We start from the raw sequence: 19,953 nt of genomic DNA on the forward strand, positions 1-19,953 counted from the left end.
TCATTCTGTATCTTTAAATAGATCTGATAGTCTATGGGCTATGTATTGCTGTGGATTAAATACAATTCTAGCAGCTGTAGTGGAACAACACCGAGTGACTATATGCTCACATAGCTCTCTGAGAAGAGGCTGGATTCCTGTCGATTTGCATATTTCTCAGACTGAAGGGGAATCTGGAGTCCAGCATCTTACCATCACAGCATGATGCAATGACTTTCTGGCAGCCTCAAAGTTATGTTGAGAGATGAGGAACATCTGTGAGAGATTGCCTCTTCTGTGAATCCCAGGAGATATCTCACCTGCCTTGTCTCAGCCAAATTCTGCTCATTATATTCCTATAACTAGTCCCATTGACTTCAGTGTGGCTGCCTGTGTGAGCAGGGTTTGACCCAGAGATTTAATCATGCTAAAGGTAACACTGCAATAATTACACAACCATTTGCGACCATGTAGTGGCCAGTGCTACCTCCTATTTTATGTGGCGCACACTGCAACATTCAGCAAGCTACAAAAGGAGGCCACATAAAGGTGAGTTAAGATCATGGGTAGGGTTTGGAAAAGGGGCAGGAGAGTCTGCCCAAGGACATGGCACAGCGGTGGTAGATCCCCTCCCTCCAAGCTACCCACAAACATCTTTAGGCTACAGATCTTAAATGTAAGATAATTAAATCCTACTTTCCTCACCATACTTTCCCTTCTCTGTCCCCAACTCATGCACTTTCAGTGGACAGGAGCTATGTGGTTGAGCATTTGTTCCACACTTGGCTTCTTGAAATCCTTACCCCTGGGATGGCTTAACTGAATCTCCTCATTCCATTTTATTTTTGACAGCCTAGGAAACATTCCCACATACTCGCTGGCACAGCAGTACCCTTGCAAACCCGCTGGCACCTCATGTTGTGCTGCTCCCTTCCTCAGTGTTTGTCTTGCTCTGATTGCTATGGGAACAAACAGCAGCTAGGGTCCATTACCTTGTAACTATATGCAGAAACCCACCATCATCTCAGTGAAGGGCTTGGTTCATTCTTTGGAACCTGTGAATTCCACATTGTTCACCTCTAAGTAATGCAGCACTGTGTAGAGTACTGCAACAGAAAGCTGGAAGGCCCCCATTGACAGGCTAACAAAGGAGAAGCTTCTACTCCCTTTTCCTAGATAGGGGAGACCTGCTGGCAGTCAACAAGGCCACACTGAGAGGGAGAAGAATCCTACCCACAGTATTGGGTTTGTAGCCTTTTGTACCTGGTTTGCTTAGGCAGGGAGGAGAAGGCTGGTAATGAGCTTGTCTGCTGAACTCCACTGCATTACTGCTGCCTGCCTCTTGTGCGTGCTGTAGCTCACTATGGAATTTGGCCTCCTTTGTCAATCAGCGGACCAGAGCTGCGAGCAGCTCAGGCAGCACTGGTCATTTGATGGTGCATAGGTGAATAGGAAACAGCAGGCCTTGTCTGGAACAGAGGTCTTTGTCCAGAAAACGGAGAGGCCAAACATGGTTGGAAAGCTATTAGGGTTAGAGGGAGGGAGCTGGCTGGTACACTTTCCAGAAAGCAGCAATACCTTCACCTGTTCTATGTTTCATTAACTCTTCAAAACCCAGCTACTCATGCAGCCCAGACCACAATGAGGAGTATATTAGAACATGGAGTTTCCCTCAAATGACCCCTGTCGCTTTCATAGCCTTCAATTACTATCCAGCTGATGGTGGCCAGACTTCAGCCCAGTACCACTGGCCAGGGAAGTCTTGCTACATCCTTCTAGCAAGAAGCGTTTTTAAGCATGATAATCTAGAAAAGGTACTAGGTTACAGGCCCAGTGTAACGCTCCTCCATACTGTTTATTTCAGTTAAGGCACCATTAATTTATCATGTTAGCCCGAGAAGGGAGATTCCCATAGCCACGTTAATCTATATATGTATGATCAAACAATAGATGTGTATAACAGATTGCATACTGGAGAAAGGCAGTAGCCCCTTCACAGTTAAATATGGAACCAACTTCCGTTCCATTGCCCACTTTTAGCCCCAATATAACTTTAAATTAGAAAATCAGTTTGGTCTGAAAACTGTCACGTTTACTCAGAAAGCAACAAAGGAAGTTTTTGCAAAGTTAGTCCAACTGTTTTTGAGTTACAGGCCATTAAAGTTCCCCTGATCTGAATGCTGAATTGTCTATCATTTGTCTTCCTCCCTTTGGCTTAAAACAATCTCATTACTGCCCCTTCAAACTTTCCATGGAGTTAAATCTCCTTGAAAACTCATGCACCTGCTGTAGTTAAAGATGTGCACATCTCTGAATTCCTGATAAGAACAGTATGGTTGCTTATTAAGTGGGCAAAGTCAGATGTAGTGTCCAAAACTATTTCCTTGCTTTGAAACGCTTGATTTGTGTCAATAATGGAATAGGTTAATATATTGTCATTTAGCAACCTTAACTGCTGTTAAAACAAAGGTTTTGTTTGTACAGTAAAGTAAGATTGTATACAATCTCTTTCAAAAATGTTTATTTTCAAAATACTCTCATATGAATCTGCCCCTTCTCTTCCCTGTAGCTTGCTCGAGAGAGTACGTAACATAGAATCGTAGAATATCAGGGCTGGAAGGGACCTCAGGAGGTCATCTAGTCCAACCCGCTGCTCAAAGCAGGACCAATCCCCAGACAGATTTTTGCCCCAGATCCCTAAATGGCCCCCTCAAGGATTGAACTCACAACCCTAGGTTTAGCAGGCCATGCTTAAAGTGGCTCTCTCTAGTATTACTTTGAGAGTGCTTTGTAGCAAGCCGGGAGTCATTCACATTATTTAGGGAAGTTCAAATTCTATTTCCATTTGCCTCCAGGATCACGTTGTATTGAACTGTTTCCCAAATCTCCCCCACCTCCCTTCCCACATGTAGAGCCTCAAAGTCCCCGGATTGCAATTTAAGAATGACCCATCCACAGTAAAATGCCGTTTTTTTCCTTTTAACATTAACGTCAGTGCTCAGACAGAACTCATTGCAATTTTTGATTTTTTGTTCATTTTCATTTAATATTTCAGTGTGAAAATACTAGAGAAAAGTTTATCTGTAGACCAACCTCGGTTCTGAAAAACCAAGGGCTTCTTGAATTTTACAGATTTTTTTTCTGCCAAACAGAAATTTTACATGCAAGAACACTGTCTAGAACCAGTATAGCTCACTCTCCCTTTGTGTATACAGAGTATATATACACACACACACACACACACACACACACACACACACAGAGACTTACACGCACACACATGAATTCACATATCCTGAGCTGACAAAGCAGTTTCACTGCAGCTACAACCAAGTAAGTGTACTTTGGCCAATACCATTCCACCTAGGCTGGGACAACAATTGCAGTAGAGATAGTGTTGCCATGACGACAGACTTGGAGCCTTTCATGTTAACTGAACAAGCTCTTTCTCTTCCCCAAGACGCACACTACCTACTTTAAGCAGGGCAATGGTGCAGCCCAGGTCTGTCTGTTCTCCCATGAGTCCAGTAGAAACTGATTGTTCTCCCTTGTGTTGTCTGGATACAGTTTGGAACCTCATAATTTTGAATTATTTTTTAAATACCGCCAGTATGCATGGTGTCTCCATGGAAAACTGGCAGACACTAATTTTCAAAAGCATCTGATTGCTGAGACAAAAAGATACATTAAAAAAACCTTACAACCCAACTACAGAGTTAAAGTGTTTCAATAAGTTTCCATTTCACTTCCTGACCTTATTTATACAATTTCCCTTTGAAATTTCAGGAGCTTTCCCCAGCTCCAGACAGTATTTTAAAAAACCCACCACATTCTGCTGTTTAGGTTAGGAATTTGCTTCATCCTGATGAAAGGCGATGCTCTTCAGTATATATACTGGATACAGAAAGGTGGCACTTGTCCAGGTCTTGTATTGAGGAAAGACCCAAAGTTTGCCAGTTGACAGAAAGAGCTTGACTGAAGCTCATTGGATAGTGGGCTGGGAGAGTCCCCTCTCTATATAAATTGATCTTGCCCCTAGATCAGCATGATCCAGTTTGTCTTCCAATTCTGCTTTTCAGCACAGCAGGAATTACAAAAACCTGACCTGAGATACATTATACAAAGAACTATAATCATTGAGGAATCCAACAGTTGTGGCGCAATCTACTTTAGACACTCCCATCAGCTCCACAAAGCTACAGCAAAACGTGGATTACAAAACCATTCTTCCTGGGGTATCGAGGGAAATGGCACAGGAAAAGAGTATACAAAACAGTACAGGCACAGGTCTGTTACACTCTATAAAACAAGCACAGAGAACCCGGCTTTTTAAAACTCACGAAGGTGTTAAAAATCCAGACTTTTCCAGAGATTTCCATCCACGCTCTCAATGTGACACAAAACCAATGTCCAAGTGGCGCTTACAATGGTGGTTAGTGGGGAAATGCACAAGCCCCTTGGCAGAATGGGTCCTGCCCTTCCCTAGGTCACAGGGGCACATGTAGCAGCCAAGGATGACACACACACACACACCCCTTCGGTTGTGGTTCAGTGCCTCAAAGCAGCCTTCTGTTTGGCAGGGGATGAGTGAGGAGAGGGCAGTCTATCTACTGAGGAGGAGCTGCTCAGGGTGGACTGAAGGTAAACGGTCTTGTGAAAGAGTCTGTTGCTGAGGAAAACCACCAAGGAGAAGAGACGCAGCTGGAAATGGCTGAAACACAGAACAAATGCTGTGAGCTCCCATCCCAAAGTCTCAATTGGTGTCGCTTGCACGCATACGTGCGTGCACACACACAAACACATTAATATAATAGTGCAGCAAGAAGCTCCCTTTGTCCATTTTTATATTTTGCTTAGTATATTCTAGGATAATGAGTGTCTTCACAACACAGATTAGTAGATGTCACTGTAAAGTGACAAAGAGTAAAGGCCTAATGCAGGCACAGTTATCATACCCACCCCCTAGGAAATACAGGATGCCTCCATTCCATCCTTGTATCTACATAGGGAGGACAAAGCAGACCCAATTATTCCAACGCTGGGGTTAAGTCTGTCTTGAAAAGCTTGAAGCTGCAGATAAGAGCTGAGCTGATGGCTGCCCAGGAATTCCAGGGTTTTGGCATACAGGGAGGGTGACATAAGAGGATATCAGTTCAGTGCAGGTCTGTCAATAACCTCAGAGAACCTTTCCCTTACCAATAACGCACCCTTTTGAAATGTTAACACAATGTCCTCTCTGTTAATAAAATCCGGTTTCATTTCCCTTATTTTAAATTAATGAAGGTGTCCCAACTCTATTGTTCTTCCATCATTACATGACCAATATGTTCAGAGATGCACAAGGACACCCCCTAGCTTACAAGACACAGTACTGCTAAAGCCCTGTTTTAGGTCATTGATTCGAGTGTGTTCGTCCTGCATCTAGCATTATCATGAGTTTCCTACCAAAAATACTTACTATGCTTTCCCAGGTGTCTTTGCTTCATTGGCGCTGATGATAAATAGAGGGAAAAGAATGGAGAACAGGCAGCCACTGCAAAAAGAAGAAGGCACATTGAGCAAAAAGCCAATTACTATAAATTGGTGTCATAATAAGGTTACACAGGAAAATGACCTCCCACGCAATGGAAGCTGATTTCAGGACATCTCTTTGCAGGGAGTGAAGAAGAATGAAGTGAAGCACCATTAAACACAGGGGAAATCAAACAGCCCAACCAAGGGCCGCACTGAATTTGTATAAATGGAGCAGATGGCACCCGTCACAATATTTATAGGGAAACACATTGTGCAGAGACTACATTTTCCAGCAGCTCAGATCAAGAGAGAGTATCATGTGCCGGGATCTGTAGCTTCCATAGGCTGCACCTGCATATTAAATAGAGATTGCTGTGGGCTTCATGGGACTACTACTGCAACCATCAGCACGTCACTGCAGCTTTAAGGGAGACAATCTCAGTCACATGGAAGACGAGTAAAAGGTGTGGCATTGACAATATAAATAAAGGACAAGTAACTCCGGTAGGATCTGGGCATGTTTAAATCTTTCCCTGCTGGGATCCACTGCAGTGTTCTTTTAAGTATTCAGCGAACTTTCAGAAGAAGGGACAGATATGCAGCTTGACACTGGAATTGGGTTTTACCTCCCACATATCTGCTGTCTCTGGGTTACCTTAGGCAGGGCCGACACCGTTAGAAATGCAGCTCATCTGCATCAATAAATCGTGGCCCCTGCTAGCTCTATTTACTGCTCTGCATTCTAAGTATAAAAGAAAACATGCCGCTACCGTTGGCTCCATCTGTAAGAGTATTCCAGTCGTATGGGAGACGGTTACAGCAGAGTCAGAGCAGGACGAGAAATCATAAAGCAGACAGCAATGACATCATCTCAGCAGAGAGAAGATTTCTGAGCAGTGAGAGGATTTATGAACTTTGCCCAGCCACTGTGCCTCCAGAATGGTCAATACAGTGGGGCAGGAAGTAGGGGAGATTCTACTATCCAAATGTGTCTCATAGTTGTATGGCAGTTCGGTGGAAGAATCTGCACTACATTTCTGATTTTAATGGAGAAACCTTCCTTATTCCGAAATGTACTTTTCCCTCCAACTACTTATTAGCAGAGCTATTTTCCTATGGTGCTGTGGAAGCAGATATACTCCTCTGACCTGCAGGGGTTGGGAAAGGTACACTTCTCTGGGGGTCTCGTGGAGGGTGGGAATTTTGGGTGGTATTTGGGGGACGTTACCTCTGCATTCATCACCCTCAAAGCAAGGACGCCCAGTGCTCCCAATTTAGAATCATAGAATATCAGGGTTGGAAGGGACCTCAGGAGGTCATCTAGTCCAACCCCCTGCTCAAAGCAGGACCAATTCCCAACTAAATCATCCCAGCCAGGGCTTTGTCAAGCCGGGCCTTAAAAACCTCCAAGGAAGGAGTCTCCACCACCTCCCTAGGTAACGCATTCCAGTGAAAGTCACCTGATGATGTAAGAAGACTGCATTGCAGTGAGAAAAGCCAGCGGTAAACCAAATCCAAAGTAATAGGGCCAGTTCCTCTCAATGTTGGATAACCGTTGATGCATTTCAATTCCTAATAAAAACACAAGTTAACGTACAGAAATTTAAGGAACTAAGGCAGAAAAGTTTTGGATAAAGAGCATGTGTTGTCACTAAATCTCATATTTCTAGAGTGTCAGGCATCCTGAATGATCCCAAAGTAATTTATAAACTACATAAGGGAGCTGTAGTGGCCATTCCATAGGTAAGGTTGCAAACAAGTTTCTATTATAAATTAGATTTGGGATCTACCCTATAAAATCCACAAACAAAAGAATATCAGCCTCAAAAGTGGTGTGTGAAGCCTGAGACGACAGTAGAATTTTTCTATCATGCTTCAATAAAATCTGACAAGGTATCCCTGATTTACACCACCATAGAAATAGAGATGTTCTTCAGAGTCTAAAAATCTAATTGTTTTGCCGCTTTTGTAGTAAAAAACAGAATATAAACTTGGTTTACTGGACCCACTGACTTGATAAGACAAAAGGCACAAGACAAAAAGCAGTTGATTAAACTCCAAGTTTAGATAACATCAAGACTTCATAGAGTAACCTCAGAAAAGCTGGTCAGCTCAGTTAAAATATGGAGGACTATGCTTTTTTAAAAAAATATAGTAGGTTTCTACCTTCCTCCCCACTGCTTTTTTTAAAACTTTCTTGTAAAGGTTTTTCCCCTTGATAAAAACCACATCTACCATCATTGAAATGCAGACACATTTGGAATAAATCTGGCAGTAATTTATCAGTGGACTGTAAAAATACAGAACATTTACGGTGTTAAATATGAAGAATCTAATTTAGATTATGAGCTTCCTGTCTTTTTATGCTTAAAATGCCCTGCAGCATATGGTGTGATGCAAAATAACGCTATGTTAGGCTGAAACTTCACTAATAGTTGAAAGTAGGTGGCAAAATTAAGTTATTCCAATTGTAAAACTGAACTAACACTCCTCTTGTGAAAAGTAACATGGGATCTTTTGTCAGCACAAGTTGTCAAGGCATCTCTCTCTAATCTGAAAGGAAAAAGATACCATCATTTCGGTTTTTCTTCTATTACCTTTGCTGGAGAAGGTTAAACAATTAAAACAATTTTACCATAGCTGTGAGAGACAAGTAAATGTTCATGTTCTGCATGTCTGGATATGTGCATTACAGGGCAAGAGATGGCCTGGGCCTACCTGACATTCATCATCAGGCTCCTTCTCAATCCAGAGCTCTAGCATTAGAAACGAAAGTTCTCTTTTCTTCTAGTGTTTTTTTCTCTAGCTGAATTTAGAATTCAAATGGTTCCAATGATGGTAAGATTGCCTCTTTGGATTTAGTTCCTGTTTGACTTAATTCCATGGAGTGGAAAATATTTGGAGCTGAAAAACCATTACACAAGACAACCTTGTTTTTTCCCTGGAACTACGAATTCTATGGTACACTGCAAACTAAGTCAGAAGGGGACCAAATCCAAGGCTTTCAAGTGAGAGCCACCAGGAGAATTTCAGACTGCATCTGGCCCTCAAACAAATGTTTATTATTCTACTCATCTTCCCTGCCACTTCAAACACCATGTGACTATTTGTCATCTCTGCTATAGCCTCAATGAATAAGCAGGCAAGAGATTCAGGACAGCACAACCAAGAGTGTTCAGTCACAGAAAAACAGAGAAGGGCAGTAAGTCATCTATAGTGGCCCCTTCTCAGCCAGTGTTAAATGGATTGTGAAATGATGTATTCACTCCCCTGGTGTCTGTACTGCTCTGTGTGTTGCACTCACACCTTGATGCCATAAAGGTGTGGAGTCAAGATCCCTATCAGGATTTGGATTCACACTGCAATGGAGCATGCACCAGAGAAGGGTTGGCTGCGATGTCAGAGGTGCCAGACTTCAGACAAGATGCTGAAGTCCCATCTGGTGACTGTTTCAGGTGGAAATGTTCCCATAGCACCTTCTGAAGAAAGTCAGGGATAACATGCCAGTGTTGTAGCCAACATTCCTCTCTCTCAATAGAACAGTCTCTTGGACCACTAGTGGTATGGTTGATCCATTGCCTATGCAGTCCCCATAACAGCAGGATCTCACTCCCAACTATGAGGTGCGTTGGGGTGCTGCTCTGTTTTATTCATCTTATTGACGTGTCTCCCTTGAGCAACACCTCAGCTCCTATACTCAGACCCATTACTGAGAACTAACATCCAAATGTGACTAAACAGGCGAGACCATTTAATAGAGTAGTACAAGTGAAAATCATCTCCTAGTTAAATCGCTCTTGTGTAAACAGCACAATAAATCGATCAGCCTAGTAAGGTTTAATGCTCTGAAAAAAAAACAAATCTGCAAATACAGCAGAGATTCATTCTCTAAAGAGAGGCTCATATTCCATACTCTTGAGGTGAGGAAGGGAGAGAGAGAGAGAGAGAGATCACTTGGTAACATCCCAAGTTACTTGTCTGGATAAAGTGTGTTTGAAACCGGATTGTCCTCCTATCGGGGAGCTTATGCATTTAAAATATTTCCAGCAATGCAGAATGTCCCCAGACACATGCTGGTAGCCTTGGAAGTGAAGGGTAGCACTAACCTTTATTAAACCAGCGGTACTCAAAGCAGTACAGGGAGTAGAGCAGCGACATGTGCAGGAGGCTAACCAACTGGCCAATGATATCAATTGGGAAGAGACTCACAATCATCCCCTGCAGAGGAAGAGAAGAAATTGATTGAGTTTGCTTTCTGCAGTGGTGGATTTATGTACAGCACAGCAGGAACACAATACATTTATCTTCACTCTAGAGAGTGATATGGGAGCACAACTAGAGAGGACCTTGCTTTCTAGTAGTTTTAATTTTATTCCCCCGCCCTCCAATAGGACCCTCCGAACCCCACCTCCCTTCTAGCAAAGCTCATCCTGTCACTTTGGGAACATCAATCAATTTGGCCACAATTCTCTGCATATAACAGTTTCCTGGTCACAGCTCAGCCCTCCAGCCAAGAGGCTTTCTCTTCCAAGGCTGTCACTAATGCCAACAGCTGCATTCGAACAGCAGAATGGTTTGGCATCTCCCCCTCAGCATTTCACAGCTAATATGCACTTGGTTCTCTACTGACCCAGATACAAAACCCAAGAAAGGTCTAATCTCACCTGGATGAGGAACAGTGCTTGCAGTAAGAGGTTAAATAGCATATCAGCAATGATTTTACTGACACTGGAAAAGGGCTGGGGCTTTCTTCCGGAAACCTCAAATGCCAAATCTGCAATGTCCTGAAACAGAGAAACACATTTCAGGGAAACTAATTTACAAAGACAATTAACACGAGTGACTGCACTACTGATCTGCAGTCAGCATGCCGATTCCACTGAGTACACTTTCAGGATGCAATCTTGTCTTTTACTGATGCAGTAACAGCTTTAGCTCAGCAGCTTATTATATGTAGTAATAAGGGTTTGCACTTTTCATTCAAGGGGCTCAGAGTAGTTTAGAAACCTGGGTATCATTAACCCCATTGCTACAAATGGAGAAACTGAGGCACAGAGTCCAAAGTCATACAGTAAGCCAGTGGCAGAGCTGAGACTAGAACTCACGCCCCCCACTCCCAGTCCCTTTCTCTAATCACATCACCATGCTGTCTCCATTGCATGTTTTCCAAACATACTGTCAATCAAATAACGGTGGCAAGAAAAAGAACAGTGATCATTTCTCCCAGAAAGCAGCAAGCCATCTCCCCATCATCATGAAACACACTGCACATATTCCACAGTGCACCTGCCAACACACTCAACACAAGCAACTACCACACATCACATCTGGAACAATAACCTTTGTGTAGAAATGTTCCTTTTATGGCATTATACATAACAGAGCACATGGCCTTCCACACTTTGCCCAAATAAGGGCCACACGAGCAGCTTGTTTGAACCAGAAGGCCTTATCTAATACATCTGAAATAAAGCAGGTTACGGCTCATTTATAGAGGTGCCAGTCTGTGGAGTCTACATGTTCCAGCATGCAATGTTCCATCTCAATCTGATTGGTCACCCTCCATACTAAAAATAAAGGAGGCTGTGGGTTGTACTCTTGCTCTATGGTCTTAACTGACCCACCCGTAACACAGCATATACTATGTCACTTGTTTAATGTGAACTCCTGCTCCCACAGCTAACGAGGGCTGTTCCTCATCATCCTCACCTACCTGAAACCAGATGGCATTGACGACTTTACTGAGCACAAAGAGAGGAAGGACCCAAAGGGCACCGAAAATAGAGGTGAGGATAAATTCCAGCCAAGACCAGACATCACCATGTAGTGAGGGGTCACCTTCAAAATAAGAATAAAGTCCTCATCAGCGACATGCACATGGGATTCTCTTCATTTCAGACTGCACAACCTACAGTTACAATGGAAAAACAGCTAACAGCAGCCTCCTTTGTACAGATGTGATATTCTGGTCCAACTACAAAAAGAGAGATAGGAAATGGCCCTTCCTGGTTTTATCTACTTCCCTTTCTTACAGACCCATTTTCATGCACCTGCTCTTTATTTACTTCTAATAATATCCTAGCAGCAGTACTTCCATAGGGAACCAGTGCTTTAATCCTATGGGAACATATGCTTTGGGACTGCCAAAAAGCATCCTGCTAGTTCAAAAGCAATAGCTTTCAATTTCTTGTGGTATAAGCAGGAACATAGTTCCCTCTTCCATCATTAGGAATAAGGTTTCTGGGTTTGACATTTATTTGCTGAAAACATATATGGATGGGAAGAGAAAGCATTCTGCAACTAAAATGTCATGCAGCAGACACATGGGAAGACAGCTCTCGCCTATACCTCAAATACTGTTTTGAACAGATGTTATCAAAGCTGTGTGTTTTGGTTCTCAGGAGATGAGAGGCCCAGAACACCCACGAAAAAAATGGGGTTCTCCTTTGTTTTGATGGATAACTCTGGAAAAGGTTTCTGATACTTGTAGCAAGATTCCCTGACCTCTCTGCTCCTCAAGTGCTCACTCTCATCAGCATTCTGTTCCCTGCTCTGCCTGAACACTCAGAGTGGGAAAAGGAAAAAAGAAGCAACAATTACAGCATGCACATCATGAGCAGCCCAGACATCTGAACAGTGGGGAAGGCTCACCCAGCAACAGGAAGAAAGGGACCGAGATGAAAGTAAAAGGACAGAATGGAGTAAGACAAAAGGGTAGAGAGCGACAGCAAGAGGGAAAGGAGATGGACAAAGATGTGGGGGAAGGCAAGAGAGAAGAAGGTAGGACACAAAGAAAAGGGGAAATAGTGTTAAACAGAACAGAACTAGAGGATGGGAGAGACAGACAGGTCAGGAGACATAGGGTAAGGGTAAGACATTTCCCTGTTTAGATACTTATATGGCGTCCATCACTGTAGTGTTAGAGGACCTCCCAAAAATTAAGAACAGTCAATATCACTGACTGTATCTCCCTTTCTTCCCCAAAAATTTATTTGTTTAGATAGTTGGAGCTTTTGTGTGTTTGTTTGTGTTATGTGAGAAGAACTTACTCAGGGACAACGCAACCAAAGATCCATTCTCCCTGAATTTTCAGTGTTCTCCGAGCCCCAAAACACTTGGCAGCCCTACTTTTAGCTTGCCTCACATCAGCAATTATTGGGCATGCCTGTGGCTGTTCTGGATCTATGCTGAAGCTCCTCCTCACATGACAGAAAACTGGAAGCAATCTGACTGTATCACACTGCTAACAAACAGACTTCCACTGATACTAAGAGGCAGACCCCCCAACGCCTCCTGGCATTCGCCCCCAGAGTTCAATACATGTTACTATTCCCATGCACTGAGTTTTAGCATGTTGGGTTTTACATTTGCTTTCAGTATTAAGGCTTAATTTCAATGGTTTTAATAAGAATCTGAGGACCACGAAAATGAGTGGAGACTTTTCCTGTTAGTGTGAATAGTAATACATAGAATTTGCGGTCCATGCCACTTAACTTAAAAAGCACTTTACAACATTTAAATTTGGACTCTTGCAAAATATAAAATGAATTGTCTGGGATAAGAAGTGTTAACCGCTTTAGACTTTACTGGCTGGTAAGAGAATACACCAATTAAAAAACAACTCATCCCATGTCTAATGGTAACTTTCTATGTTACATAGAACTCCATGAGAAGCTACATCCCCAATAAAGAGGAGGATGTACAGCTTGTGATGAAATTCACTCTGAACAGTATTTAAATGAAAGTAATTACAAACAGAAGCAGGATTCCCACATGGAGAAAAAATAACTGGGAAGCTGGGAATGGGCGACAGGGGATAGATCGCTGGATGATTACCTGTTCTGTTCATTCCCTCTGGGACACCTGGCATTGGCCATTGTGGGAAGACAGGATACTGGGCTAGATGGACCTTTGGTTTGACCCAGTTTGGCCATTCTTATGTAACTAGCTTAATACTAAAACATAGGGTTCCAAAAAAAAAAGTCTTCCCCACTTCCCAGTCTGTTAGCAGAACTGCCCATCAATCTTTCTCTCTGATACACAAACACGCTAATCAAGTCATTGGAACATTGTTTAACTTTGTCTAAGTGTGTTTTTTAAGGCTGATATGTCAGTTTTCACAAGAGAAAAAAAAGCTGGGTGAGATTTTCAAAGAAGCTTAAAGAATGTGGATGTCCAATTCCCATTAATTTTAATGGGACCTGAGCATCCAAATCCCATAGTTTTGGAAATTTTGATCTGAGTCAGTTCACTAAAGAGGATGTGGCAGCATCAATGCATGAAACACACAGGAAGAGGAGGGCACAGCCCACACTGAGTGGGTCAAATCCTGAGTTGTACTGAGCCCTTACATCCCTCACTCAAGTCAATGGGAGCTGCAAATGCTCATCATCTCTAAGGATTTTGCCCTCAGTTAAATACCCGAGAGAGGGAAATAACTCAAGGATGGAGAGGCGGGATGTGGGGGCACTTGGGGGCAGAGTCTCCTTAGTCTTCTACACAGATGCTGATAATCATTTACCCTGAGGAGAGCTGATGTCCTAGAACTCTTTAAAGAAACAAATTATATACTTACCAATTATCTGTGCTGTGACTGACTGAAGTACAGGTATAAATACTCGGTAAAACAAGAGGAGACTAAGCTAAAAGAAAAAGGCAACAAGGAAACCATAAAAGTGGTTTTGTTAATGACATTTACAGGTTCACTTCTATTACTCTTATCTCTATCCATCAACCCAATCTGCAATCCCTCCAGAAACTCTCAACTGCCTCAAAGTGTCCATCTCCTGCCCTACTAAAAGTACCATCTTGTCTGACTGCACTGCCATTGCCACGCTCAATGGCTTTGGCAAACTGAGAGGCTGTTTCATATTTGGCACCTAAACACCTCAGCTTCAGATGGGGCAATAACTTTCATCTACAGTGACAAAGATCCATAAACACTGATTTAAAGGCATATTTCATGCAGGCACTGTGCATTCTCTATTTAATAGCAAAATGTTTGCCTGCCATCTATTAAAAATTAAACACCATGACCCATCAATGCAGAGCGCTGAAAGATCGCTGCTCTACTTAAATACAACCAAAATATATAATTGAACTTTTTCCTTTCAACATTTCCATATTGATTCCTCACCCATCATGACAAAGTCTAATGGAAGATGAAAAGAAACAAGTGATTTATTAGGCTGCAAAGCGCCTATTACAATCATGAATAAACCCTACCAAACTCATTAACAACTATTTGGAAAGCTGACCTGAGTAAATGTAATATTCGATTCAGTGGAGCAGCACTACAGACTTCATTTGATCAGCAGGTGAACAAGCAGCATTAGGAACTTGAGAAACAGACTCCAGATTAATATAATGGTCTGTTTAGGGAATACAGTAGTTCAACTATATATTTTAAGGCGGGTCCCCCTTTATATAAAACATCAAAACTTAGAAACTTACTGGTTTCTCTCAATTCCTAATGCCTTCCAGCTTAGCTGGGCAGCCGTGCTGCCATATCACCTTTAAAACCGTAAAAGCACTGAAGCAGTGCACTGGTTTAAACTGGTGCTTCAATTTTTAAGTTAGGAAATTAAAAAAAATTACACTTACCCAGAATACGCCTCCATTCCATGCACAACATTGAAAAATCCGGCTTACTATCCGAGGTTCACTGGAGAGCAATAAAACACATGCATGTGAGACTATCACTGTAGCTTCTTCTCTTCAAAGCAAATTATCCCCAGCATCCTGGGTCACTGAGAACCACTTTTATACAATATCTTAAATAAGAATGTGCTGAGTGCCTTCAAAATATATATACACCTCTACCTCGATATAACGTGACCTGATATACAGGAAATTGGATATAACGCGGTAAAGCAGTGCTCCAGGGGGGCAGGGCTGCGCACTCTGGTGGATCAAAGCAAGTTCAATATAACGCAGTTTCACGTATAACGCGGTAAGAATTTTTAGCTCCTGAGGACAGCGTTATATCGAGGTAGAGGTGTAATACCAACTTAATTCTAGTAATAGAATTTATTAAGTCAGCAGCACTGTAATTCTCCAACAATTCACCACACAAACTCATGACATATGCTCACTGCAACACACAAGTTAATTTTTCAACTCTTATAGAAAACTAATGCTGTTGCATCAGAAAGTCCATTTCAACATAGTATTAATTCCCAGCAGAAACTATTTTAAAATGGAATTAAAATTGAGATTATATATCAGTAATTTAGAGTAAAAGACTTTACAAGGATATTGTAATTATTCCAAGAACAAGCATTAGAAATCCAGGAAATTCAAAGTTAAAGGATCAATACAAAAATCCAAAATGTTAAGGAATGGAAATGCACAGTTAAAACATCCATGCAGTAACTACTGAATTATGATTAGTGCATAACTGTATCTGCAGTCTCTCCACTGTAATAAGAGTACATGGCCTTCGTCCGTTAGTGCCTCTCCAAAGTTCTTCCATCTGACCTCAGAGATTCCTAGGAGATGCCAGGTGCATTGTTCCATTTCGTACGCGAGTTCTTTCAACCTCCCTATTTGTCTCAATGTCCTTACATTCCATGTGGCTATGATGATGTTATCTCTTCCATGGATCCTCTGTGTTGGGGTTACACCAATAGTATACTTCTCACGTCCACCCTGGTGGGAGACGGATGGCGCAGTCATTATTAACCTGGGCTGCGACCAATCCAGTATGGACATGGTTGACTTGCCCATCATATGGTGTGTCTTGGGCAAATTTCTAACCTGGAGGAGCTCATCCCTCTGCAGGCAGCCCCCTTTTAGTCGCCTCTTGCGACATGCAGGAGGAGCAGTGGGCCTATTCTGTCCGCGGACCCACAGGGGGAAGTGGAGAGGACAAACATGTCAACGGCATAGGATTTCTTGTGCATAAAGATATCAAGAATTCAGTATTAGGATGCCGCCCAATATCCAGCAGGCTTATTTCCATCCATTATTTCCAGCAGCTGGTCCTGGAACCCACCAGAGGAGAGACAATTCTTGATTTAGTCCTAAGTGGAGCACAAGATCTGGTCCAAGAGGTGAATATAGCTGGACCGCTTGGTAATAGTGACCATAATATAATTACATTTAATATCCCTGTGGCAGGAAAAACACCACACCGGCCCAACACTGTAGCATTTAATCTCAGAAAGGGGAACTACACAAAAACGAGGAGGTTAGTTAAACAGAAATTAAAGGGTACAGCACCAAAAGTGAAATCTCTGCAAGCTGCATGGAAACTTTTTAGACACCATAACAGAGGCTCAACTTAAATGTATACCCCAAATTAAAAAACATAGTAAGAGAACCAAAAAAGAGCCACCGTGGCTAAACAACAAAGTAAAAGAAGCAGTGAGAGGCAAAAAGGCATCCTTTAAAAAGTGAAAGTTAAATCCTAATAAGGAAAATAGAAAGGAGCATAAACTCTGGCAAATGAAATGTAAAAATACAATTAGGAAGGCCAAAAAAGAATTTGAGGAACAGTTAGCCAAAGACTCAAAAAGGAATAGCAATTTTTTTTTTAAAAGTACATCAGAAGCAGGAAGCCTGCTAAACAACCAGTGGGGCCACTGGATGATCGCGGTGCTAAAGGAGCACTCAAGGACGATGAGGCCATTGTGGAGAAACTAAATGAATTCTTTGCATCGGTCTTCACAGCTGAGGATGTGAGGGAGATTCCCAAACCCGAGCCATTCTTTTTAGGTGACAGATCTGAGGAACTGTCCCAGATTGAGGTGTCATTAGAGGAGGTTTTGGAACAAATTAATAATCTAAACAGTAATAAGTCACCAAGACCAGATGGTATTCACCCGAGAGTTCTGAAGGAACTCAAATGTGAAATTGCAGAACTACTAACTGTAGTCTGTAACCTATCATTTAAATCAGCTTCTGTACCAGGTGACTGGAGGATAGCTAATGTGACGCCAATTATTAAAAAGGGCTCCAGAGGTGATCCCAGCAATTACAGGCCTGTAAGCCTGACTTCAGTACCGGGCAAACTGGTTGAAACTATAATAAAGAACAATATTGTCAGACATATAGATGAACATAATTTGTTGAGAAGAGTCAACATGGTTTTAGTAAAGGGAAATCATGCCTCACCAATCTAGTAGAATTCTTTGAGGGGGGTCCAAGGGGCATGTGGACCAAGGGGATCCAGTGGATATAGTGTACTTAGATTTTCAGAAAGCATTCAACAAGGTCCCTCACCAAAAGCTCTTACACAGAGTAAGCTGCCACGGGATAAGAGGGAAGGTTCTCTCATGGATTGGTAACTGGTTAAAAGATAGGAAACAAAGGGTAGGTATAAATGGTCAGTTTTCAGAGTGGAGAGAGGTAATAGTGGTAATAGTGTCCCCCAGGGATCTGTACTGGGCCCAGTCCTATTCAACATATTCATAAATTATCTGGAAAAAGGGTAAACAGTGAGGTGGCAAAATTTGCAGATGATACAAAATTACAAAAGATAGTTAAGACCCAGACAGACTGCAAAGAGCTACAAAAGGATCTCTCAAAACTGGGTGACTGGGCAACAAAATAGCAGATGAAATTTAATGTTGATAAATGAAAAGCAATGCACATTGGAAAGCATAATCCCAACTATACATATAAAATGATGGGGTCTAAATTAGCTGTTACCACTCAAGAAAGAGATCTTGGAGTCATTGTGAATAGTTCTCTGAAAATATCCATTCAATATGCAGTGACAGTCAAGAATGCTGGGAATAATTAAGAAAGGGATAGATAATAAGACAGAAAATATCATATTGCCTGTATATAAATCCATGGTACGCCCACATCTTGAATACTGTGTGCAGATGTGGTCGCCCCATCTCAAAAAAGATATATTGGAATTGGAAAAGGTTCAGAAAAGGGCAACAAAAATGATTAGGGGTATGGAACGGCTTCCATATGAGAAGAGATTAATAAGACTGGGACTTTTCAGCTTGGAAAAGAGACGGCTAAAGGGAGATATGATTGAGGTCTATAAAATCATAACTGTTATAGAGAAAGTAGATAAGGAAGTGTTGTTTACTACTTCTCATAACACAAGAACTAGGGGTCACCATATGAAATTAAATAGGCAGCAGGTTTAAAACAAAAAAAAGGAAGTATTTCTTCACACAACACACAGTCAACCTGTGGAACTCCTTGACAGAGGATGTTGTGAAGGCCAAGATCATAACAGGGTTTTAAAAAGAACTAGATAAATTCATGGAGGATAGGTCCATCAATGGCTATTAGCCAGGATAGGCAGAAATGGTGTCCCTAGCCTCTGTTTGCCAGAAGCTGGGAAAGGGCAACAGGGGATGGATCACTTGATGATTACCTGTTCTGTTCATTCCCTCTGGGGCACCTGGCACCAAGGGCTATTCTTATGTTCTTATGTCTAAAGGCAGTACCATTCAATATCACAGTGGTACAAGTCTACGCCCCTACAACAGACTATGACGATGAACAAATTGAAGATTTTTACAATCAGCTACAAGACATTATCGATAAGGTACACAAGAAAGATATCCTGATGGTACAGGGAGATTGGAATGCTAAAGTGGGTACCTACGCACAGGCAGATTGGCGAGATTACTGTGGCCCTTTCTGTAATGCGGTAACCAATGAGAGAGAACTGAGACTTCTGGAGTTTGCCAGCTATAACAATCTGGTTCTTGCAAACACATTAGGGGCACATAAAGCATCCAGACGATCAACGTGGCATGCACCTGATGGTCTACATAATGGTGCAAAACCGATTTTGTTCTGGGATCAACAGAGCTAAAACAAGGAGCTTCCATGGTGCTGATATTGGAAGTGATCAAGACCTTGTGATGCTATACTTTTGGTTGTGATGAAGGAAAAATCATCAGGCCAAAGCTCACCAGAATCAAGTTTGACTTAGAAAGACTTAGAGACCGAAGCATTGCAGAGTCATTCCAAGCAATGACTGGCGGAAAATTTGCCCCGCTGCTTGCTCTAGAGGAAGACGTAGAAACAATGACCGACAATTTCAACGCTGTAATGAATGAGGCAGCAATGGACATCCTTGGGAAACGCCGTATGAAGACAAAACCTTGGGTCACAAATGAAATACTACAAATGTGTGACATCAGAAGAGAAATCAAGAGAGACAAGAACAGCACTGAGGGAGCTGATAAATACAGAGCGATTGGCAGAAAGATCAAGAAAGGAATGAAAGTGGCCAAGGAGATAGGGATAGAAAAACAATGCTCTAAAATATAATAATAAAAATAGCAAACGAGCCTTCCAGATTGTAAAAGATCGACCAAAGCTAACGTAATTCAAGACAAAGAAGGGAACAGTCTTACAGAAGAAAGGGACATCATCAATAGGTGGACAAACTACTGCTCTGATCTATACAACCACCAGACAAATGGAGATCCTAGTGTCCTAGACAGCCCAGATTCAACAGAGGAGGATGACTTTCCA

General features: G+C 42.1%; 1 protein-coding gene across 2 annotated transcripts in view; it reads right to left on the minus strand.

Moving 5' to 3' along the window:
* Positions 1 to 3,018: 3,018 nt before the first annotated feature.
* The window catches only part of EI24 (EI24 autophagy associated transmembrane protein), a 37,382-nt gene continuing 20,447 nt past the window's right edge, over positions 3,019 to 19,953 (minus strand). The window contains exons 4-11 of one of the 2 annotated variants that reach the window (XM_065417083.1): positions 15,097 to 15,157; positions 14,069 to 14,135; positions 11,207 to 11,331; positions 10,158 to 10,277; positions 9,600 to 9,711; positions 6,954 to 7,065; positions 5,438 to 5,512; positions 3,019 to 4,690 (exon numbers count right to left, since the gene is read on the minus strand). In XM_065417083.1, coding sequence (XP_065273155.1) covers positions 4,528 to 4,690; positions 5,438 to 5,512; positions 6,954 to 7,065; positions 9,600 to 9,711; positions 10,158 to 10,277; positions 11,207 to 11,331; positions 14,069 to 14,135; positions 15,097 to 15,157 — 835 coding nt within the window. In that variant the 3' untranslated portion in view covers positions 3,019 to 4,527. The remainder of the gene's footprint in view (positions 4,691 to 5,437; positions 5,513 to 6,953; positions 7,066 to 9,599; positions 9,712 to 10,157; positions 10,278 to 11,206; positions 11,332 to 14,068; positions 14,136 to 15,096; positions 15,158 to 19,953) is intronic. The other variant, XM_065417085.1, reaches the window with a different exon arrangement.

Source organism: Emys orbicularis, chromosome 15, assembly GCF_028017835.1.
Source record: "Emys orbicularis isolate rEmyOrb1 chromosome 15, rEmyOrb1.hap1, whole genome shotgun sequence".
Lineage (NCBI taxonomy): Eukaryota > Metazoa > Chordata > Testudines > Emydidae > Emys > Emys orbicularis.